Source organism: Oryzias latipes, chromosome 6 (assembly GCF_053564925.1).
Source record: "Oryzias latipes strain Hd-rR chromosome 6, Olatipes_Hd-rR_3.1".
NCBI classification, from domain to species: Eukaryota; Metazoa; Chordata; class Actinopteri; order Beloniformes; family Adrianichthyidae; genus Oryzias; species Oryzias latipes.
In genome coordinates this window covers 25612933-25638404 of record NC_136242.1, presented here as the reverse complement: position 1 = coordinate 25638404, position 25472 = coordinate 25612933, and the positions used below count along the sequence as shown (strand labels likewise).

General features: G+C 36.5%; 1 protein-coding gene across 2 annotated transcripts in view; it reads left to right on the top strand.

Moving 5' to 3' along the window:
* Positions 1–25059, top strand: part of lrrc4ca (leucine rich repeat containing 4C, genome duplicate a) — a 123835-nt gene extending 98776 nt beyond the window's left edge. For both annotated transcript variants that reach the window (XM_078948905.1, XM_078948904.1), the window contains 2 exons: positions 2430–2497; positions 20231–25059. In XM_078948905.1, coding sequence (XP_078805031.1) covers positions 20282–22210 — 1929 coding nt within the window. In that variant the 5' untranslated portion in view covers positions 2430–2497; positions 20231–20281 and the 3' untranslated portion in view covers positions 22211–25059. The remainder of the gene's footprint in view (positions 1–2429; positions 2498–20230) is intronic.
* The last annotated feature ends 413 nt before the right edge of the window (positions 25060–25472 follow it).

Here is a 25472-nt window from a genome sequence, read left to right as displayed (position 1 = left end):
AAGAACAAGGAAGTGAAGACTTTAACCACTTCTGATTGGTCAAACTAATGACATGTGATTAAGCCTTCAAGAATGATTGGCGGAGACAGTTAAAGGGGCGGGACTTTTCCTTACACAGTTATAGCTGCAGCTAAATCGCGGCACCGTGATTCTTATCAAAATGTCTTTAATAGAATTAAATAAACACAAAGAAAAAGTTATTTTAAGATCTTTTATATTCCTTACTACTCAGTGTTTTATCAGGGCCTGTTTGGATGAACACAGAGAGCTGATTTCTTGGAGATGGAAAATGTTTTTAGATCAGTGAATGAGGGCAATTTCCCACGGCGCACTTGACCATCTCCCGCGGCACAGGCACACTGGTTGAAAAACACTGCTCTATCTAACTGCTTTAATATATTATTTTCTTATTAATGGTCAGACATCATTTTGGATTCTAGTAATGGTAATATTTTAAAGTTGAAATGTATTAACCTATGTGAGCATACATTGTGCAAAAATTGAACAATTGTCTGTGCAATATCAAGTCTGTAGATATGGAAATGACTGCCACCCTGAGTGACTAAACCAACCAGAATGTAAAGGAATTATAGTTTCCTGTTTGCTGCTAAACTTCATTGTTATTTGAATTGTTCAAAACACAGCAATGAGTCACATTCTTGTGCAGAGTGACATTTTGCCTCATTTGGATGAACACGGTTATGTCACCTACACCATCATCCTGCTATAAATACTAGACACAGAAAGTGCGCCTGAAAAAAGTCCCTGAGGACAACTTGTTTTTTTTTTTTCTTTTAGGATACTGCTTGACATGTTGTCATCCTTAAAAAAGTTTATGATAGCCACTGAATAGAAATACATATTTCTTTTTACTATATTCAATTATTTAACTTTTTGATCAGAAAAGTTAAAGATTGTAATAAATCTGGTATTTCATACTGGGATAGTCATTTATACAATTTCCCACAATATGCCCCCAATCAAATTATATTTGCACACTTAAAAGATGCTGTAACGCACCGTCAATATTTAATGTATTCTTACTCAAAGATATTTTCTCTTAAAGTTCTTTCACTGAACTTATGGATGGCATGCATGATGGAAAACGTAATTTCCCGTTGCTTTTGTCCTCCATAATTTATTCAGCATGGGTCTGCCCTCTTTGAGTTTGTGTGTGATTAGGCCATCTGTGAGTGTGTGTGTGTGTGTGTGTGTGTGTGTGTGTGGGGGGGGTAATGCAGCTTCATCACTTTGATTGTTGCTTCTCTTAGGGGAATAAGCTTCTCCGACACTGTAAGGTCGCCTCAGACTGAGGTTCTCAAAGACACTAGAACTGCCGCACAAGCGCAGGAAGTTGTTTAAAAGAAGGATAACAAGATGCCTCTAAGATTATTTAGAATCAGTAAAGATTTTATTGAAAAAAGTGTAGTTTTTTTTTCCTGGGGCTTAAAATGCCATATTTTCCATATTTGCTTTAAAACATCATCATGGCCCTCAATAATCTTTAGTTCTAGCTGGATTTATCATATAGAGTGTCATTAAACTAAAATTTCCCAAGGTCCTAATGTATGAAGACTTTTTCCTGCAAATTAACTCTTGTTGGGGGGACTGTCGTGTTACAAAAACCTCCTTTTTTCTACTTTTCCTCAAATCAGGCGTAACCCTCATGAAGAAAAGTCTGACAAAAATTGAAAAATTATGACAATTTTATTTCTACAAGTCTTGATTGTCTCTCTTTATTACATTGTGCTTCTTGGAAAACTTTAATAATGCAGTTAGGAAATCTTTTTAGATTTCCTGCTGTCATTTACTCAATGTGACACTTTAATCATTGCTAGACAAAACATTTTTCATCCAGAAATCAGTTTTTCTTCTCATCATCTCCAATTAAAGCTTCATCATTCAACAATAAGGCTGTCCCTATAATAAGGGGTTCTAGCTTTGGCCTCTAATGACTCCTACTCCTTCCTGTTGAAGTTGATGGTCCATGTTGGGTCTCTGTGTTTTTATCCCTACAACATATTCTCCCCTGGATTTTTTGAGGTAAAAGCTTCTATTGCTTTTTTTTCCAAGCTGCAGACAACAAACAAAATAGATTTTCTTTTCTCGTCTTCATCGATCAGTGTCTCTACTCACATCGGGTAAAACGGCCCTTCTTCCTAATTCCTACTTTTATTGACATGTCTGTTAAGGTGTTGTCTAAATGCTGTTTGTTACATTTAAATAACTGAGACAGGGGGTGCCTGCCTCTTTCAATGTGTCTGATTGCTAACCACTCTGCTGTTACAGTGTGGACTGTATGTTTAAAGCTAGCAGAAAAAAACCCTCAATTTCAGATGCAGAGTTTCAAAAATGACACATAAAGTTTGATTTTTCTTTCAAAGTTTTTTATGATGTTTTTTTTTTTTCTTTTTTTGTCGTTATTGTAGAGTCGCCATGATAGAATGGAAGCTATGAGGAGGATCACAACCCTTTGGAGCGGTTACTGAACTGCCAGGTAAGAAAAAAATGGAAAAGTGTGAAGGCTAAAAAAGACTTCGACCTAAGTCGCCTAAGACGGAGGGCTAAAAGAAATCGATACTTTTGTGTGTTTTTAACCAATTTTCCAACTTGATTATGTTACAAAAGCTGACAGATGTTGAAAAGCTAAACAAGGGCCACTTCTGCAGGAGTAAACTGTCCTCATCATTCCAGCAAACTACTGCTAGAACAGGTCTTAAACACAGCACAGTCAAACTGTAACTAATTCTGACATATTGAAAACTGTAAATCACTTTGTGTTTCCCTGCCTTCTCCACTGCGTGTGCTGGGATTATTCCCCAGCCTCCTGTGTTCATGAAAAGGATTTATTGAAGGAAGTAAATGAGCGACTGAATGGATCAGCTGCACTAAACCCCTGCATATTTACTTTTTTTTTATTATTATTATTTTCTGTTTCGACCAGTAGGTTAAAAAACCTACTTAGTACATCTTTTAAGATCATTTATTAACATTAAAATGGCAATCAAAGGAAAACAGAAACCGCATCAACTTCATTCTTAAAAAAAAAAAAGAAAAAAAGCAGTCTACTTCAGTTTTTCAAACAAAATAAGGCTTGAAAGTTTGAATTTTTTAAGGTAAATACATGTTTTGTATTTTGTGAGGAAAGTGTCTTGCTTTGTCACAAACATCATCCACATTGTTTTTGTAGTTTCATTAGTCTGTTTGGAGCAAACTTTACAGCCTGACAAGGAAAAAGAAAACCGTCTTGGAAAATGGGCACATTATGAAGGAACAATATTGGCACCTCAGCGTTCATTTCAACCATCTCAGGTTCTTGGGCTGCTTTATTGCAATTACATACTGCAATTATTGAGCATTCTTAATTGCTGCAAAGTGGCTAATAATTCCATAACATTGCCACTGTCATAAATAATGGCTTAAAATAGTTTTTTTAAGGATCACTGCTGTTTTACGGTTTTATATATTATCCCACTTACATCAAATATGCATGCAAAGCAGAGAGCATACAGCCTGCAAGCCTTGGCATACGTTGGAGGACAACAGATCCTGGAATGATAAATAGTTGTTAAAAGTAATACCTTAATGACTCTTATTTGTCTTTGTGAAATATTAAGTGCCAAAGGTTTACAAATGAGAAAATTATTGAATTAATTGAGCTGCCGAACCCCCAAAAGAGACACCCATATTCATTCATTTCAGACATTCTTGGGGACTTCTCAGAAATTGAGTGTCAGGTGAATCTTTCTTCTGCAAAATGACATTAATCATTGGCATTTTTATATGTGTGACTTTTTTTCATATCCCTTATTCGTGTACTAGCCTCACTTTTTGCAGAAAAAAAGATGCTTTTTACCTGACCGGGTCTGCAAAAACCCATATTTATAATTTGTATTAGACAACTGCGCTATTTCACTTGTGATGTTTTTCTGTCACTGAGACTTTACCCGCAAAAATTATTTCTTTGGCTAGATTTTACGCTTATATTTTGACTGTGCTGTTACAGTCTTTGTCTTTGTTGTTCTGGTGAGGGCAAATTTTTCTCTGTGCCTCTGTTTTTAATCAGGCAGCAGCCAATCATCCACTATTTTTGTTCCTTTGAAATCTGTTGGTGAAACCTTCTTCTGATGCTTTCAAACCTCACTTTTGAAAGTGTTGCGAGTCAGACCTTTAATAAAAGCTAAATGGCATTCAACTTATTTGGTCTGACTTGCATGAAAGGCTCTCTTTGTCATTCACTTACTTAAAAGCTTCTCTTCATGTGGTATTTATCCAGTCTTTATATCCATCCCAGTTGGACTGCAGATTGGAGGCTTTCATGGAACCGATACTGAGGTTGTGCTCTTGCCAGTTTGCACTTATTTTAACATCCTTTAAAAAGCTTTTTTTTTCACCTAGAAAAAAACAAAAAAAAAAAAACGAATACAAAACAATACATGAACCCTTGTGTGTTTTGAAGGCGAGTTGAATACAGATCATTGTGGAGGCAGAACAAAAATACATTTTCAAAAGCTGCCTGCAACTTTTTTGTTTTCTGACTGGATTTAGTGGGGTCATTTAAAAAATAACTATGTAAATGCATTCCTCTAGTTTCACCTATTTTTACTCTGAGTCTTGTTTTTTTCAGTTTGAGTTAAGCCTGCACTTAAGAAAAAAGTTCTAACACATTAAGATAGTTCACACCATCATTATTGAATCTTTTGTCTTAATGTGTTTTTGTCTCTGTATTTCATTAAATTCAAACAAAACTTACTTATTATTTATGAATAAATCTTCCATTATATACTTATGTCTTTGTTAAAATTAATCTGCATTAAATGCACATTATGGGTTTTATTTGGAACCATATTTTCCATTGATGATACCTTAAAAACCCACTCCGGTGTATTTAACATGTTTGTCTGGCATTTATCTCATGGTAAATAACACATTTAAAGAAAATTAAGTTCAACATTATATTTCTGAGTATTTCTTTATTCAAATCCTTGTGAATCAAGAGTGGATAAAAAATGCTGTTTGAAAAAGAGCATGTTTGTGATGTAAAATATGCTGGGCAGGCCACAAGCTCCCCGCTCTGAGTTCTGAGCAAAGAGGAAGATAACATGGTTGTTCTGCACCAACAGCCCTGTCAACAACTCGGACACAAATTTCTAAAAAATATCGCCGCTCTGTAGAAACTATGTCCTAGAAAACCACACTTTTTATTTTTTATTTTTAGATTTTGGTTAAAAATGGCATAATCATAATTAACAGACTACTGGGAACACTTTGAAAAAAGCTCAAAAGATTATAAGCTGTTCAGAGTTTACTGAACTACTTACATTTAAACGAAAATATTACACAGCTGTTTAACAAACTGACACAAAAAAATAAAATAGACATGGTTTATCTGAGAAATAAATCATTGAATGTTTCCAACCATACTGTTCTCTCAAATAAAACAAGTCCATGAACTGTCGTTAAAGGGATTCAAGGTAGAGTTTAAAAACAAAAATTGCAATAACAGAGGTCATTTTTGTTGTAAATCTCACTATTTTCCTAAACCTTTAGTCTCTCCCAGGGCTGTCTGAGCAGCCTCCAAATGACCTTAGTTAGCAGTCATTTCCATTTACAGCCGAAAACCCTTGCAGGGCACAGACTGAGCTTATCAATAGTTTTTGTCACCCACTAGCCTTCATGCCAAATCTGCTTTCTGTGAAACAAGAAGGGTATTGTGGCCAAAAATTTGCCCTAAAATACACATTATTTTTTAGGGAAACCATCAGCAGTTTTAGAAATACATATACTAGTTGGGATTTTTATTCTGTTCATATATAGACAGAATAAATTGATGTAGAAAATCCTGGCAGTTAAATGCCCCGGGTTAAGAATTTAGTTTGCTTTTTGGATACTTGTGCTTAGTTGTATTGTTGTTGCTGTGTCCCATCCCGCTGCTCATGGCTGCTCTTTACTCCTCGCATCAACGCACCAGTGAGTTGCGACATCAGACTGGAACCAAATTCAGCTCTTGAGGAGCGCTGGACTCTGACTGCCATCAAATTTACACTGCAGAAAAAGCACTTTAGAGACTCTTTCAAGAACTACATGGTTCATATGTAAATGTACCCACATGATTTCTACTTACCTGTTTTGCATTTAAAGTAGCGTTTGATGTTTCTGTAACATTTCTGAGCCACCTTGGGTTTTGATAGCTCCTCCAAATGTCTGTAGAGCTGTCATCATTTTCTTCTCTTATTCATGTATTTTTTTTAAACACTGCTTATGCAGCACCTAACAGCCCAAAGAGTCAGGAGACCCATGTTCAAACAAAGAATAGCAAACTGCCACAATTTTGGGATATCACTTGAGACCTTTCATCCATTTTCGGGGCCTGACGAATGTCAATTTTTGTCCATCCTATGAAACAGTTTGGTCACATGCCACCTTTCGGAAAGCAATAACAAAAAACAGTCAAAAGAGCTCAACCACAACTAAAAGCCCTGTTTGAAAATTGGTATAAATGAAATTGTCACTAAGCACTGACTCTGAATGTTTGAAAAAATTAAAATCCATAATGAGCCATGATGTACTCTTTTCTCTGAGACTATTATGGCTGAAATGCTGGCTGTAGTTTGAATTGATGGGAGCATATTATGAAGTAATAAAATGATAACTTAGCTCAGACATTCTCTGTAATGGTACGTTCACACCAGAATGCGCGTTTAGCCCATCGTGTTCACACTGGATGAACACGGAGGATCTTCTTCTTCTTTTTCATTTTCTACTGTTTACCAGCACATGTCCCACCACCTAAAGTTGGAAGAGGTGTGGTACAAAATGTCGGTGCAAGACTCTCAAATCTTACTTCAGGTTTCACAGCTCTATTCCGATATATGAAAGACTTGGTGTCATATATATACAAACCGCAATTATTTTCTGCTTCATGGTTAAATTTTAAAAGGTTGGCACTTCTGTGAATTAAAATGGATGCCATCCATTAGTCACTATCAATGCCAAGTCCCCAATTGGTTTAAGTTTATCATGGTTTTAGTTCCAAAGCAATCAATGTTTTGTATTTTTTGTACATATAGCCTGAAAATGGTTTTAGAAACCTTTGTAATGACGTATGACTGCAAAGGTTTTGAAAGCGGAAGCCCAAAAACACATAGACTTTTCATTGGAAGTGGTATCTTGAATGCATAAAAAATACATTGCTTTAAAAATTAATACATAATGAGGGAGTTTCACTTTTTTAAATGTTTAGTCATTAACACAGGCAAAAAAAAATCTAATCAGAAATAGCTTTTGTTTCTGACATTTCCACTGTTTATTTCATTCTGTTTATAGATCCAATTCATTGAAATTTGTGTTTTTGGTGTTTTTAAGATGCTCTTCTAGCATTTTTACTCATGATGGAGGACATATGTTAGAATTTAAGATAAAAAAACAGCAAAAAAATCACTCAGCTGTGACCCAGCAACTGAAATGGGCGGGCCAAAGTCTCCCTGCTCCGCTCCAATTCTGATGCATCCACTTGCAGACAAATACAGGTTTTTGATTTTCTCGTCTGAGCTGCCATCTGGTTCAAAACTGCATGGCTGGATAGCTCCAATATTGATCAAGCTTTTTGTTGCTCCGGGAGCAAGCTAGCGAAAGAGAGTGAAATCAAAGGAACAACGGGATATCAGCGGCGGGGTCCTCACGAGCCACAACTTAGAGGCAAATTTCTTCAAGAGGGCCTGACTGCAGACAGCAAGACAGCGCCGGAAGTGGAAGTCTAGAATCGGAAGTTCGCCTCCTATTCAACCCCTCCTCGTTTAATTTAAAAAATACAAATTTAACTGGCTACCCTAACCATTACTTCCGCTATTAGCCTTAAACTTTTACCACCGTAGATGTTTCTGTCAAAACCTATTATGCTCTTTGACATACTGTAATCCCTAACACAATTTACCTGAATCAGGTGATCTGCAGAGAAAAGTAGCTTTGCGCCGGTATGCAACACATTACTGATGTAAAGTGTTGCATACCGGCACAAAACCATTTTTTCTCTAACCACTTTTCCATTATAAGCTGATTCACGTTTTTGTTAACATCGTTTTTGAAAGGAGTAAAGCAATCACCATTTTATTTTCTCCATTTTAAGCTCATCTTACACACTAAACTGTTTATTAACATTAAAAAGTTTTAATAAAAGGTGCTACTATTCTATAATCTTGTTGGATTTCAACTTCCTGCTAATGTTATCTGGGCACCGTCTAGTCTACAGCCATGTCCAGATCTGCAGACACAGGTTTTTTAAATGGCTAAAAACTGCATAATTATATTTAAAAGACCACTGGGAATGCTTTTACAATAGACAAAAATATAGCTGAAGTGGGATTTTAAAGATTCATTTGTATATTCTTTGAGTGGTTGAATGCCTTTACTCATTTTTTTTTTTTAACTCCTTCCTCTCAGGAGAATCTCATGAAACAGTTATTCTTTTGTTTGTTTTTTGTTTTTGTTTTGTCTGCAGTTGGTGTATATGCTCCGCTTTAATTTCTGGGCACTTGTGCTTCCAGCTTGCCCTTGCATGCCTCACTGGTTCCTTCTGGCAGCAGCTGAACATGGCAGCGGCTTTCAAGGCATATGTCTGGCAGGGCAAGCGTAAAAATGAACAAATTCATTTAGGAAGAGAAGTTGACCAAAGAGTATAGTTTATGTTAGGGTCAAATTTAGTAAATGTAGGTCAGCCTCTGTCAGCTACGATCTTGTACTTTGGTCATCCCCTAAATCAAATGTATTTGTGCTGAAGGAACACTTAGCAGATATTGAAGCATGAACTGTGTACATGCTACTATTGTGTACATGCATGGTGAAAATATATATTCAAGTAATGAAAACGAATCATGTGATATTTTTTCATCATTCATTCTTTAAAAAAAAAATCATTTTTAAGACAATATGTTCATTTTCAGTAAGCTAATATTGTTAATAGTTAATAATAATAATAGTTTAATTTAGCTTTATTAAGACTGTAGCCAATAATTCCGGCTCTCTTGGTGTTTAACTCTTATCTAAATCTTAAAGACTAACCTGATGTAGTGAATTTTGTTTTCTTCCATAGAGCTCAAACCAGTCACTTGCATCATGTCAAAATGCTGATGCCCACATTTTGAAAATGCTATTTAAATTGCGTTTCTACTTTTGGTGATATCTTAACATCCACAAGCTCCGCTTTAGAAGTGTTCAACCAGTTGATTTCTGTGAGGATAAGGCTTCAATCAATATTTATCAGATTCATCAAGCTCATCTCATCCCTGCTGGGAGCGGAAGGATGTGTCAGACGGTGAGCTTGAGAGCAGCTGTCAGTTTGTCTCACTTGACCAGTTTCCACCAATTCAATAAACACACAGTTCAGTTTCGACTGGCTGGCTCAAACAGCATAATCTGAACAACAACTTCTAGTGCAGACATCTTCCTTGTACATCTTTGCTCACAACAAGTTGTCTGTAAGTTAGTGCATTCACCTGCATCTGGAGTTCTGGGAAAACAGTACAGTTGTTTTCTACTTAAATGATTTCAGGGGCTTTGAGGGTCACTCATGAGGACTTTTCTTTATTGAAGCTGCAAGAAAAGTCTCTGAGTTCTGCACATTATGAAAAAAAAGAATTTATATGAGGGCACTAAAAGGATGTAGGACCTAAAGTACAACAAACATTTTCGTGATAGAGGACTTGTTTTATTTCTGTTTTTTTTTTCCTAAGCAGCTTTTTTTAATTAAACAGTGTCTGTTTTACTTTAAATGTCAGTACAGAAAACTCATGCTCCAATGATGCAAGAAGGATGTGCTAATTATTCGCCATTATAGAACCTAAAATGCTTGTACTCGTCCTGGCACAGCACCAAAAAGTGAGTTGAATTCCAATTCTGGGCAGTTGTATATTGAGCTGACAACTCTTTATTTCTTTACACCTTCTCTCAGGACGTTTTTTTTTTTTTCTTCATTATTTCTTGTGATGGGGGTGTTGTTGCAAAATATTGTAGCCTACTTATTTTAAAGAAGATTGCTAACCATAATTTTCTTCATATTTTTTGTTGCAAGTTATTCACTAACCAATCAGGTGCCTCAATAAATGTATCTGGTGCGACTATATTGACTTCATCGGTTGAAGCCAAATATGAACCATTTTTCTATGGGTGACCAAACACTCACTCAGTGTCCTGTCCTCTCATTCAGTCAATGTTGACTAGGAACATCTGCCAATTTTTTTTTATATTTTTTTATAGGAACAGGCAGAATATACAAAATGTATATTTAATGTTTCCCATCAACAGGCCATTGGAAAGTGTGCAGAATTAATAATAATAATAATGGATTGGATTTATCTGCGCTTTTCCAGACGCTCAAAGCGCTTCCATTGAGTCCATTATTCATTCACTCTTCATTCATACTTGGTGATGGTAAGCTACGGTTGTAGCCACAGCTGCCCTGGGGCAGACTGACAGAGGCGTGGCTGCCAGTTCCCGCCTATGGCCCCTCTGACCATCACCGGGACATTCATGCACATTCACACACCAGTGGAGCCACACTGGAGGCAAGGAGGGTGAAGTGTCTTGCCCAAGGACACAACAACATTTTGGCTGGTGGGAGCAGGGAATCGAACCGCTGACCCTTTGATCATTGGACGACCCGGTCAACCACCTAAGCCACTGTTGCCCCCAATTAAAGTTGCCATTTGTTTTTCTTTGAAAACAGCATGAGCCTTTGTAGTATCACTGTACTTTTTTATTCGTTTTTAGCAAAGCCACCTTGACTGAAGTGTAAACCAGTTTGGGGATGAATATAAATTCTTGCAAAACCCTTTAAAACTAAACTTTACATGCTTTTAAGTTAAGGGTAATTGTTAATTTAACTTTATTTGTTGATGCTGTTTTAAATATCTTTAGTTTTTTGATAATTACATTCATTTAAAAATAACATATATTTACAAAATGTAAATACAGTTTAACCAGAGGTTCATGTATTATTGTGTCCAGTGAAATCATTGCCGTAGATCAAAAAGCTATTAATTGGTTTATTTACTATAAATTTAATCACAAAAAAGTTGTTTATTTTTTTTATCTTTAATTTAACTAGGAAATGTGTCTATTTAATATGTACTGTATATACATCAACCATGGACAGCTAAACAATAGATGTCTTTCCACTTCTTCGAGCCACTTCTGCAGGAATTCTTGCATTACCATCACATGATGAGCTGATTTGATTTAAATCTCTTTGATCTCGTTATCAGTTCTTTTGTCTTTCTCCTTCTTGCACTCGCTGACCTCCCTCTGAGAAAAACACGGCATACTTCACAATCTTTCATCATCCTCTCCTTTTCAATCCAATGTGAGAACAAAAGCATGTGTATGTCTTTACTGGAAAGAGAATAATCAGCAGGCAGCCAAGCATTACGTTGGTGAGGATGCCACTTTCTTTTTCTTTACCTTTCAGCTGTAGAAACTGGAAGAACAAAACATTTGTTTTTCCAGAAGAAAAAAAAGAAAAATGACTAAAAGCATTTTATTCAGCCATGTCTGGAACTATTTGGGAGGAGAGTTTATCCCCACTTGAATTTCCTGCAACCCTGATAAATGATTCAATCCTTTCAAAATGATTAATAATGCAAAAATAGGATTCAAAGACAAGAATTAGAATAAAGTCCTGACTTGCTCAGCACCTCTACATGATACGCTTTCAAGATGAGGAGTTTTAAGAGATGAAATCCTAAAAGTAGTTGGCTTGATTATGGATGTGAAACAGGCCCAATTTGTGAGCGTATTTTCTGTTGATTCGAAACAAATTGTAGAGGATTTCTAAGAGGATATGCAGAAAATATGGTAAGGGGACAGAGCAGAGAGAAGGATATTTGTAGAATGAAGAGAAATGATGAAAATCAGCAGGGCCCTGCTGTATTTATGTGTCCATATTGATTTGTTGTGCCATTTATAAGATGAGTGTCTGGTCTCTGTGGGCTTCCCAGTGGTTACCTCAAAGTACTCTAAAGACACATCCTCCGGGACAGGTTACGAGGGAAAACATGGAGGAGCTTATTTGCCTTTTTGGCTGATGTAACAAGACCTTCAGTTTTAAATCGCTTGGGAGCAATAAGTGTGTCTCTTTCTCTTATAGGCTCATGTCTAAATGCTGTTGTTGCAGTGGCTGTGGTGAAACATGTTTTTAAGAGCATCCTTTTTTATGATTCTTGTAAATTCTTTTAACTTTTGCTAGGACCAACCAAAAACTACATTGGCTCTAAAGTTCAAATCCAACCAACAAATAAAACAATGCAAAAACAGTAAAAATTTACAACGGCACTATAAAAATAATAAAAAACAACATTACATTTTAGAAATCCAGACAAAATTCCAGAAACAAAAACAAAAGTAGTTTCCTGAATTTAAAATGAAATTAGAAAGTCTGCTCTGACTGTTGCAGAGACTTTGATATTAATTGTAATCTTCCTGGTACAAACTTCAATTATTAAATACCTTAGACATTTGATTTGTGGGATGACAGAGATAACAAGAGACAATATTGTCAACTCTATGCTCAGGCAAATATGCTGATGAGAAAATTCAAGTCCAAGTAAAGTGTTCATTGTTCAGAGCGTATTGCACTTCCTCCGTGTACGGCTCCTCTGTGGGGGAATTTTGGAAGCGGGACATTCTGAAGATTCATAGTGGCCTATAATGATGCCTTTAGGCTTCTGCTACAGGTGTCCAGGTGGTACAGAGCCAGTCAGCTGTTTGTGGATGCTCACATCCCTACCTGTGAGGCACTACTACGTCATCTTACCTACAGCCTCATGAAGGACAAGTCTAAAAACAAAATATAATGTCTCTGACTGATCCCCAAAGGGGCTCACGCTACACCTCCACCTTGAGAAAACACTGGGCACAGAGATTGTATTGTCAGTCTACTTATAATAGTTTTATGAATAGTACGGAGGATACCCAGTATCGCTTCATGCCACATACCGTTCAATTGAAATGATGGACAAACGTCATCATCCACTGAGCGATGTCCCTTGTTTCAATGTTCCGGTTTCTGAAAAAAAAAGAGAAAACGAGAAAGAGAAAAAAAAAAACATTTCGGATTTTTTTTCCAGAAATCAAAATGAAACAAAAGGAGAAACTTTTGCTCTGCAAACTGGAAAAGGGAAACATCCCTGACTTGATGGTGATGTTGCCATCATTTCAACTGAAAGTTATTTGGCATGAAGCGATACTGGATCTACTCCAAGAAACTTTTTAGGTATACGGAGATTAAAGGGACATTTTAAAAACGTATATGTCAAAATCAAATGCCTTCATCCAATTAGCGATGGCCCATATTAATACCTACCTTTTCTGGCTTCTTATTGTCTTTCATTATTTAACATTTCATTTTGATTTCTGGAAGTTACTTTTATTTTCTGAAACATTTTATTCAATATTGCTTTTGCATTGAGTGATTTTTGGGTGTAATTTGCAATTCAGGGCCACCATAAAAAACAGAGGAAGAATCTGTCAGAAACATTTGTTTGATCAGTGATTGATCTTCGAGGTAATATTGATTACATGGTTATTTTTCGTTATTTAATGTATGATACCTCAATTGTCAATAAAGTTAAAAAAACAAAACATTTGTTTAAACAAAGTATCTTAAATTTTCAATTATATGGATTTGTTTTGTTTTGTTTTCTTTTTAATTTAACTTTATTTTAGAAAATCTTTCAACGTGATTTGCAAATCAGTAACGTATAAGACAAAGGAGTAGCTGAGATCCTTAATAACTCTATGCTTACCCAAGCCATACTTATATGACAACAGATTCCATTTGAAGATGTAGAAATCCTGAGTCAGCTTTTGTGTATTTGTTGGCTTTGATATTGGATTTGGACGTAGCTATAGGTCATTTGACTTCACCCTACTGGAGTCACTTACAAGTTGTTTTTTTTAATTATCTGTTGCCTGTAAAAGTTTTACTTTGATTGTCCACTTTTCATCTGCGTGTTCTGGCCCCCAGTATTCAACATTGACTTGATTAAACCGAGCATCTTAAAAGTGCCTTCAATTTTAAAAGTCTGCTGCAGGGTGGGTGGCTTACATTAAACAAAAGTGAGAGAGCTGGTTATACAGCCTCAAAAACAACACCAATTCCCCTCTTTCATAAAACAATGTGTATCCTGCAGTCACAGAGATTATTTTGATTTTCACAGGACATCAAAAATACTTTTTTTTTTAGATTTTGTTGCTAGATTTCCAAATCGTCCTCTGTTTCAACTTTTCTTTTGCATTGCAGAGTTTAGTTCAAATAAGGTTTTATCTACTTTTTCAGACAGAAGTATGTTAAATGTGGCTAATGTTTGAATTTGAACATGAAATTTTGCATGCACCATATACATTTATACAAAGAAACTCATACAAATTATAAAAAAAATAGATAAACAAAAGAACACGCTCAAAATTTACCTGTAATTAGAAGGTTTTGATTTAAATAATAAAAATAAAATTTAATAACGGAGCTGAGCAACTGTCTCTACAAAAACAGAATATGTACAGTTTCAATGCTGTTTAAGAGTTTTGACTTTCTGCGAAAACCAACAGTAGACAAGCTAAAACGCAGAGTTACCTCTCCCACCTGAGAATTTTAATTATTGATTAAATAAAAAAAACATTTTAATCCAATTATCCAGTAAACAATGAAATATTCAAACTGCAATGCAGCACTATCAAATTATAAATGAAAACATCAGCAGTCACGCACATGTGAGTCCTGATGTGAGGAGGTAGAAATCTAACACTCAAGCAGCCTTCTCACTCTTTGTGTAGGTTTGGTCAGAAGTTCCAAAATCCTCAGTAAAATATTTCTGTACTGGCAGACAAAATAATATAAATCTGGAAATTGTTTAGTTGTTCTTTATTAGATGTGATTGACTGAAAATTGTGCTGCTGTTGACACAATAATTGTCATAGAAACCTAAGAGATTGACATGTGAGAATCTTGCAAAGGCTGGCTTTACCTTAAGATACTTGATTCTAAGCACTTTTTTTTTCTTTACATAAATCATAGATTTGTAAATGTTACCTACAGTGTTTTCTTTTTCTTTCTTTTTAGGCCTGAGCTGTTATGGCAGTGATGAACCCTTTGCAGAAGTATTATTTCTTTTTTTAAAGATACGGTCTCACCTGCCTAGGTGCTCACCTGACGAACGAGCATTTCCAATGAAAAGTCTTTATAAATACGCATAAATGTGTGTTTTAGCATTTAAAACTAGTGTTTATGCGTTGTGCCACGTACAAAATGCATGCCCGCTAAATGTGGATAAAAATTTAAACCAGGTTGATTAATTAGGGACTCGGATCTGGTAATGATGTATGGATCGGATCCCTTTCAGTTCACTGAAGTGCCAACCGTTTGAAAAGCAAACAATAAGCAATAGTTCCATCTATTATACGACACTTGTCTTTCATACATCAGAACAGAGCTGTGAAAGAAAAAGCTTGAGAGTCCTGCACCACTTTGACATTTTACACTATCATCAGGTAGCGACACACCAATGTGAACGCCATGGGCTAAACGCGTCAAGAATGCATGTTCAGCATATTTTGGAATGCATGTCATATGCCCGGTCTGAATGTAGCATGATCAGTAGTCATGATTTCTGCTACTACCACATTTTTTGCTAAAACTTAGGCTACAAGATTACAAATAAAAAAAAAAATAAAAAAAATCAAAAAGTTCATTAAAAAAATTGCAAAATGTTGTATAAGTATTTGAACTACTTTTACTTCATCTGATCATAAGCTGCTTCTATGACCTTTCATTTTGTCAAAGGTAAAATAAATAAATAAATAAAACTCTAAAATTTAGTTTAAAATGAATTGCACAAACTCTCATGACCTGATTAAAAATCCACACAATATCCAGTTTCCTTACATCAGCTTGTTTCCTCTTATTAAAGACATTTCTACATAATTGAAAATATTTTATTTGTGGGCCATGTCAAGTCAAAACACATACTTTTACTTTGTAGTCTGGCAGGAAAAATGTTTTACATATTTGGCAATAGCAGTAGCTCTGCGCTGTGCTTATGCTAATGGCCAGGGTCAGGTTTTTTATGATAAATTTAGTTAAAAAGTATGAAGTCAATTAGGAAAATACATTATCAAGTGTTTGTTCCTTTAAAAACCCAATTAGTTCATCTTTTATGCTTTTATTTTTATGTATAATCCTTCTTTGCTGGCATAAACATTTTTAAGAGGATCCAAAGAAGCTTGAATGAGTAACCCTTTCTAATTAACTGTTTTTTCATTGTTATGCAGTGTTCTTTTTGTCTGCCACAAGATAGAACTGCAGATTGTTTTTTTGCGCATTTTCTGTAACAGTGCACTTTTTTTTGGAGCAGATCTCTCCCTCCAATTGTTTTCCCCGCAAAATTTAGTCCATTCTTTATTTCTCAGCCAAACAATGATAGAGCTAACAACTTGAATCCTTTTTTTTGGTTCCTAAATCTGAAAAATCCATTATTTTCCTTGTCTCATTTATGCTATCTTCTTTCTTTTAAATCCATCACTGCACCATGTAAATCTAATTTTCCCACTTTCAGTGTCAGTGTGCTGACAGATTGTTTTGCTTTGTAAATCAAGTGCATATTTTCTGCCTCTGTAATTTGGATTTACTTCTGCTGATTCATTATTTATCTTTTTTTCAAGGTTTGATCTACTCATAAGAGGGAGGAATAAATATGCAGGAAGTAAAAACGAGTTTTTCACAAGCCCTAAAAGCAGTCACTACTGCAGCTGGTCACATTAATGAGTGAAATTTACTTCATAATGAATTGTCCTCGCTTGAATTATGAACATAACTGAAATAAATAGTTGATTTTCCATGACGTGGAAATAAAAAGAAGAACAAGCTTCATTATTGTGCCCTGAATTTAACAAAAATCACCTACATTTTTTAAGGATTTAGTTCCTAAAAGATTACAAAAGCAATAATGGAATGTGGTTGTCAGCAGAGAGTTGAATTCTGCCATATTTCTCTGGCTGACAGCATGAAAGCACATTCTTCACCTTAAGCTGCTTTGTAATCAAGTAATTAATCAGTAGTTACAGAAATACTCGGCTCCTTTTTAAAAGCTTTCTGCTGCAGATTAAACGCTGCAGTGAATACACCGTAGCAGAAAAGACTGCAGTGCAACAACAGATCCCAAAGCTGTCGAGTTATTATTACAAACATGGACTCAAGTGGTTTAAAATATGAAATATAGTGTGTAAGCAGTGTTTGTTTGTTCCTCATTACAATATTTAGTATTTGTGGAGTGAAACGGAAATTGTCTGTGACAATAACAATTACAAGCTCTGACCCAATTTACTGTGACTTTTTTTTTAATCATGTGTCAAAAGAAACATCTAATTTATAAACTTTGGCTCACAGAATAAAAGTGAAAATAAGCAGAAATAAGCTGTTTTTTATCCAACGCATCTAAAGAAAAGTCAGCTCTGAGTTTTTTGTGATGTTTCTAAGGACATTTTTGTGTGTTTCTGAACCGCCTTCACAGCAGATTTTCATATTTTCACCAGTTTAACATTCTTACCGTCAGATCATTATTTATCACCGACATTTCATTGGCGGTTGCAAATCTAGTGCTGTCTGTGTTTTTGCTGGTGCACATCTTTTTTCTTCATGAGCGCATTGATTTTCTGAACATGTTCCAGTTTCCTCCCACACTCAAAAACATTCAGGTCAGGTAGATTAGACACTCTATAAATGTTTCTCTTTATCTGTGTTGGCTGTGTGACTCACTTTAAACTTACCCAGTATTCTTCCTGTTATAAAGAGGAGGTGGGGAAGAAAAAAATAAAAATCATCCTACTGCCATGATAAAAAAAAAAGGGTTCAAATGTAATCTGACAGTTGCAGGAAAAACAAACATTGCTGGAACCTCTTGACTGCTAATACTTATCTTAGTATCCTCACACTATTCTGTATGTAATTCTACAGTATCAGCATGTTTTAGCTTCAACGTCAGTGTTTTTTATAACAATTCCACTCTGCAAACTCCTTTTTTGGTTATACATAAAAAAAAAAAAATGGGTTTTTCCCACTCTGCACATACATTTAATTAATAACAATTCAAGACTAAACAAAAGTGATGTTAGAAGAGTATTTCAAAGTGTATACTGTATACTTGAAAATAATACAACAATTGATTTTTCCTCCAGGATTAATCGAGTTGAAATGAACGGAAGGAAAACTTGCACTCTAGGCAGTATTCAGGACTAGTTAATTACTCACATTTTATAAATCGCTAAAACTCAATCTCAATAGTTATGCCTTACTTACAACTGCCCTTACAGGTGTCTGCAGGTGAAAAATGGGGAAACCTGTACGAGGCACGCAGGTGGCTACACAGTATATTAAGGTCGTAGACCACTTGGTGAGCTTATAGACTGAAAATGTTCATCTACCTTTTTTCTTCCAGCATGCTGCGGGTGACAGGTCGTAGAGAACACTTATACAACACATATGGATAAGAAACGGTGAATTAAGTGAGACACACATTGTAAGGAGGTTTAATAGTTTTAACCCCTCCCATTCCTGAGCACTGCACAATGGGATAGTGCCGTTTGAGTGACAAGTGTGTCCTCCTTGCGCAATTTGTTTGTTAGAAATGAAGAAATTAGACTGAGTGTAGTTTGTGTAGGTGTCGTACAGGCACTTCCTTATCGCATGAACACTCTTTGTGTGCAGCAGTTGTGCACATTCAGTAAGGATCCAGTACTTGCACCTCAGTATTGATGCAACTTACAATATCCTCAAACGCTTTATGATACACTTACCACATGGACGACAATGGTATGTTCCATTTTCCCAAACGTCCCCCACAGTGGTCGCACGTGCCTCAAGGGAGCTGGTAAGACACACCTGATCTCCCCTTAAGTTAAAGCCACTCCTTTCTCCGACCCTCTACGGGCCCTGACAACCCAAAAACCGGCAGCACCCATACAGGTCAACCCGCGTATGGGTGCATGTGACTAAGGCTTTACTAATTACTCAAGTGCTGCATAAAGGGCACCATATGACAGCATCCCCCGTACGTCATAAGTATATGTAACTTACATTATCATTACAAATTAAAATACATATGGGTCAACCCTTGTATTAGTGTGTGCAACTAAGATATTCAGTCAGGCTGACTGAATGTGTATTTACCATCTGCCTAGTTGTTTTGTATATCTCCCTCAAATTAAAAAGGACATGGGATTTATTATCAATTTTATGACTAACATCCAAAAAAACAAAAGAAATTTAATTTTCACATTTTAGATAACAGTACATATTGCACATCCTCTTGTGACTAAAGCACTTATTCAGTCTAGTTTCTCTCAAGGAGAGATTAAGAATGCTAATAAACTGCTCATTAGCTTGAACAAAGACGATAAAGAATTTGTTGAGAATTGTTATATTTTTTAAGAAAACACTTTAATCGTAGAAGAAGTATATTTGTATTAATCCCTCTTCTTCTATTAAACATCAGTAAATTTGCTTCAGGCAAATTGATTGCTGAGATTAAAAAAAAAAGTTATGAATTGTTGAATTTCAGTGCCTGGATCACACTTTATTAGCTACAACCACCAGTTCTAGACGTTTTTTTTGTATTGAAGATTTTATGTTTAAAAAAGAGGTGTGTGTGTGTTTGTAGAGAAAACTTGTGGAGCAGAGTTCTTTGCTGCCACAATTCTGTTCACAAAGTTCACACATTCTATTTTGAATTCCCAATTTGGTATCGCAGTTCCATGCATGCCTTTGAGGAACTGTGAGTTATAATCAAACATTTCTAGATATGTTACTTTGATCATAGGAGTGGTGGGTGGCAAGATCCCTTGTTATTTGAGCCCTGTTGTCTGAAATATAAATCACACAACACAGCCATTGTAGCTTTTCTTTCTTGATTCCCTCCTTCTGCAGAGATGCAACACAGCAGTCAAATGCTCCTCCGTGATCGTCTTTTGTATGACTTCACTTGAAAGTGCAAGGACACTGTGCCTGAGACAGAAATGTTTTCTAAAGCACGCACATAAAGTCAGGGCTTTACAAATGTGTATGCAATGCATTATAAATCATTAAAAGTTAGTTTTTGTGTATACTTTTTCCAAAGCATGAATCTGTGAGTTTTGAATTCTCAAGTACATATTGTGATACTTATCTTTTCTGTTTCTGATTTCATTCTAGTGCACCTGAATCCTCGTCTAAAGGAGTGAGGGACCAGTCAATAAATTATGAATGTTCAACAAGATGACATCCTCCCAGAAGCTGCAGATGATGCGAGGTCCTAGGTGGAACCGGGCCTTGTCCGACCATTTACTTGTACTGCTCCTGGCCCTCCAGCTGCTTGTGGTGGCAGGACTGGTGCGTGCTCAGACGTGTCCCTCTGTCTGCTCCTGTAGTAACCAGTTCAGCAAAGTCATTTGCACCCGCAGAGGCCTGAGAGAAGTTCCCGATGGCATTTCTACTAATACACGCTACCTGAACCTGCAGGAAAATCTCATTCAGGTCATTAAAGTGGACAGTTTCAAGCACTTAAGACATTTAGAGATTCTCCAGCTGAGTAAAAACCACATACGTAAAATAGAACTTGGGGCTTTCAATGGACTGGCCAGCCTCAATACCTTGGAACTTTTTGATAACCGCCTCACCATCATCCCTATTGGGGCATTTGACTACCTATCCAAACTAAAAGAGCTTTGGCTTCGGAATAACCCAATAGAAAGCATCCAATCATATGCTTTTAACAGAGTTCCTTCATTAAGAAGGCTGGATCTTGGAGAGCTCAAACGCCTTTCCTACATATCAGAGGGGGCCTTTGAAGGGTTGAGTAATCTGCGTTACTTAAACTTGGGAATGTGCAATCTGAAGGAAATACCTAATCTTGTTCCACTGGTAAAACTGGATGAGCTTGAGATGTCTGGAAATCAGCTATCTGTAATCCGGCCCGGTTCCTTTAAAGGGCTTGTCCACTTGCAAAAGCTTTGGATGATGCATGCGCAGATCCAAACCATAGAGAGAAACTCCTTTGATGACCTGCAGTCACTTGTGGAGCTTAATCTTGCTCACAATAACCTTACTCTTTTGCCCCATGATCTTTTCACCCCTTTGCATCACCTGGAGAGGGTGCACTTACATCACAACCCATGGAATTGCAACTGTGACATCCTGTGGTTAAGCTGGTGGCTTAAAGAGATGGTGCCAGCCAACACCAGCTGCTGTGCCCGCTGCAGCTCACCCTCCCATCATAAGGGGCGGTACATTGGAGAGCTGGACCAGAATTACTTTCACTGTTATGCTCCTGTTATCGTGGAGCCTCCTGCAGACCTAAATGTGACAGAGGGAAGTGCTGCGGAGTTGAAATGCAGAGCCAGCTCGTTGACCTCAGTCAGCTGGATTACACCCAATGGCTCTATCATGACACATGGTGCATACAAGGTCAGAATATCGGTGTTGAACGATGGTACACTGAACTTTACCAACGTGACCATGCAAGACACTGGCACATATACATGTATGGTCAGTAATTCTGCAGGAAACACAACAGCATCTGCAACACTCAATGTGTCTTCTACAGAGAACAGCACTTTCAGCTACTTTACTACAGTGACAGTGGAGACGATAGAAACTACGCATAATGAAGGCTTCACTACAATCGTGCAACAGAAGGTGGGCCCCACACCCTCTGCCAGTACATGGGAGGCCATTTCCCCAACTTCTACAACTACCACCACAGTCAGAACCTCAATGTCCACCCGTGTCACAGAGAAGACCTACACTAACCCTGTCACGGAGGGCTCAATGAATGGCTTGGATGAGGTAATGAAAACAACCAAGATCATCATTGGCTGCTTTGTTGCCATAACACTTATGGCAGCCGTCATGCTAATAATCTTTTACAAGATGCGTAAACAGCACCACCAGCAAAACCACCACGCACCAACACGCACCATTGAGATAATCAATGTGGATGAGGACTGCGGGGGCCCAGGCATGGAAGGCCATTTGACTCTGCCTCCTCTTGAGCATGAGCACCTGAACCATTACAACACCTATAAGTCTGCATACAACCATGCCTCCACTATCAATTCCATACACAGTTCAGCGCACGAACCTTTGTTAATCCGTGCCAGTTCTAAAGATAATGTGCAAGAAACTCAAATCTAAAACTTTTGTGAAACATAAAAACAAGTCAATAAATGGAACTACATAGTGGCATTACTGACAGAACAATGCTTACAACCTGTCAGGAGAACTGGAAGTCACACATGGAGGAAAAGACTGATATCCAGAAAAAAATGACTGGTTGGTGATGTTATTTCAGTGACTTTGGAATCAAGAGTATGTCTACTGTTTCAAAAAGTGTCTTTACAAAACAGAAGCTATTTATTTAAGAAAAAAAAATATTGTGGTTGAATAAAAAAAAAAAATAGTTCAGCTTTTTATTTTCATCATTTAATCCATGGTTCTCTTTTTCACTTCTTGTCATTTCACAAGATTGTTTTAGGCATCAAATATGCTTTTATAATAAGTAAGGGCGTATGTGTTGAAGAAAAAAGTTAATAATGATTGTATTTGAGTTTTTCCCATAGTGTAACAACATATTAAAGGTCTGATGTGTAACCACTTTTTCTCTAGGTAACAAAGAAATTTAAAGCACATTAGGGATTGCTCCAGCTGTGGATGAAGTGATGAAATCATTTGTGACCACCTGAAACTGAATTAAACACTTGTATGTCATGTTGTGCTGAGTGACACAATTATTATTTTTTTTTAATTGACCATAATCCATCATTTACTTATGCCAAGCATTGTTTACAAATCTGACAATAAGAAACTTAATACAACAGACCATTCATTTATGCTTTCTATTGCTGTTACAGTAGAGAACCACTATCATTGATATTTTTTAAATTATTAAATGTTATTGATCTGTATGTCTGTTTTTAAAGTGTATGCTAAATAAGATTTCATTGCTAATCCTAAATCTGTTTTGACTAAACTTCCCAGGCTCTGTCAGACAATATGTCATTGTTATAGGAAACTTATAATTGACTGCATTAGAGGTGATCAAAAGTCAAATCGGCATTAAAATTACTTAGGTTATTTTAATGGAGCTAGATGAAAGTCATATCAGTCTTGATGTGGCTAAATCTGACTTCACGTTTACTCTATGCCACTTGGAATTTTAAGACAATAGCTTTAAATGGCAACTTTTACATACAGCAGGAGTGCTGTCTGAATCAAATGGATCTCAAGGCCTTCATACAGCTGTCTGAGCACATTGCCTGTCATCTAAGAGCCACATTTGGACATGGAGATCCTTGGCAGCCCCAAATTCTCAGCATGCCCCTGCCAACCATAAGACTTGGCCCTCAGTGGCAAGACTACAAAAGGCTTTACATTCAGGCTTGAATGTGGGAGACCAGGCATCGAGCAGATGTTGGAGTTGCACCTGCCTTTCTGCCTCTCCCTTAGCAACAACACAATTTACATTTTAATTGACGTGCCCATGGGCTTTGGGTGGACACAGCTCTGCAGGCTTCCATATCCTGGAAACCATTTCAAAGTCCCCCACTGTGAAAAATGGTGCCAGGGACCATAAATGCAGTGGTTAGGCAGACATTTGGCAGATGGTACTAGATTTATTTCAAATAAGTTAGAGCTCTAGGTAAGATTCATACGAGATTTATATATAAAAAAAAAAACACTTTGTGGATTGACATTACATTACGCAAACCTAAATGCCAACACTTCACCTACAACTTTAAACAATCTGTGTGTATAATTAACTATGCAGTTTATCTGTGGGCTCATTTTATTTCAGGTAAATTCTATCAATGCATACATACAATTGTTTTCTTGATTTCTACTTTTAACCTTCAACATGCTTATTTAAGTGCAAAAGAAGCATTTAAACCCCAAAGTAAAAATGAGTATAAACAATGTATGTAAATTGAGCCACCAGTTGTTTTTTTGTTTTGTTTTTCCCAGAAATCTATTATAAGTTTTCCCGAATATGCCAGATGGTGAATTGCAAACATTACCTGATCTGCCAATGAAACATAGTCCACTCATGTTGTCCATCAATAACCCACAATAACAGATTATTGTGCAAGAAGCACAACAGAAAAAGCCCCTTCTACTTTACCCAGTAGTTTACTCGTCACCTAAAACACTTCAGATTAATGAAAAATACAAATCATTTTATCAATATTTACCAGTCTTTCCGAAATACGTAGTGTAGGGCAGTTGTCTGCAGGTTGTAATTGTTTGTTGAGCATAAACACTCATGTTTTAAGTTTGGATCAGGAATGTTAAACTGGTCAAACAGATCCCAAATTATTAGGTAATAAATGGGTAATATATCAACATTTTGAAAAGTCCTGTAACATAATGTGATCCTCAATTGAATTCTAACAGAAAAAGGGGAAAATCTTTATTTTTGTATTGACCAGATTCATTATACAACATCAAATCTGTGCACATCCCATAACAGATTGACCTGGGAATAGCTAATTATTTTCTGTGTTTCAGTTTTGTATGTAGATCACACCAGAGTCATTTTTTTTTCTGGAAACTGTAACCATTTCTTCTCACATTTAGTTGAAGGTAAAATGTCTGAAAACGTCAATGGTAAATTAGTTGCATTTTAGTCACGGCGTCTCATGGATGTAAGATATCAAATATGTTTGCTCCATATTCCTGATTTCTTTTCCACACAGTTTTTCTTTTCTTAATCTTCTGAGAGGGAATGCTGTTTTAGTGGTAGATTTGTATAAAACACATTTTGAGAATAAAAATAACAATAAAAAATGTTTCTTTTTTTTTCCATGTGCCAACAACCTGTTCTAAAAGTGAACATAGAGAAACATGCTGTAACAAAATAAGAGATTGATTTTCATGTACACATTATTTCCTGACCTTTAAAAATATATGAAGACTGATTATAGAGACCAGACTTTGTAGTTCATACACAAAACATGGTTAAAATAAACTATTGTTGTTTTTTTTTTTTTTCGGTGTCGTGTAATTAGGGCCCGAGCACGGAGTGCAAGGACCCTATTGTATCTGTTAGGTTTATTATTATTATTATTAGGGCCCGAGCACGGAGTGCAAGGACCCTATTGTATCTGTTAGGTTTATTAGGGCCCGAGCACGGAGTGCAAGGACCCTATTGTATCTGTTAGGTTTATTATTATTATTATTATTAGGGCCCGAGCACGGAGTGCAAGGACCCTATTGTATCTGTTAGGTTTATTATTAGGGCCCGAGCACGGAGTGCAAGGACCCTATTGTATCTGTTAGGTTTATTAGGGCCCGAGCACGGAGTGCAAGGACCCTATTGTATCTGTTAGGTTTATTATTATTAGGGCCCGAGCACGGAGTGCAAGGACCCTATTGTATCTGTTAGGTTTATTAGGGCCCG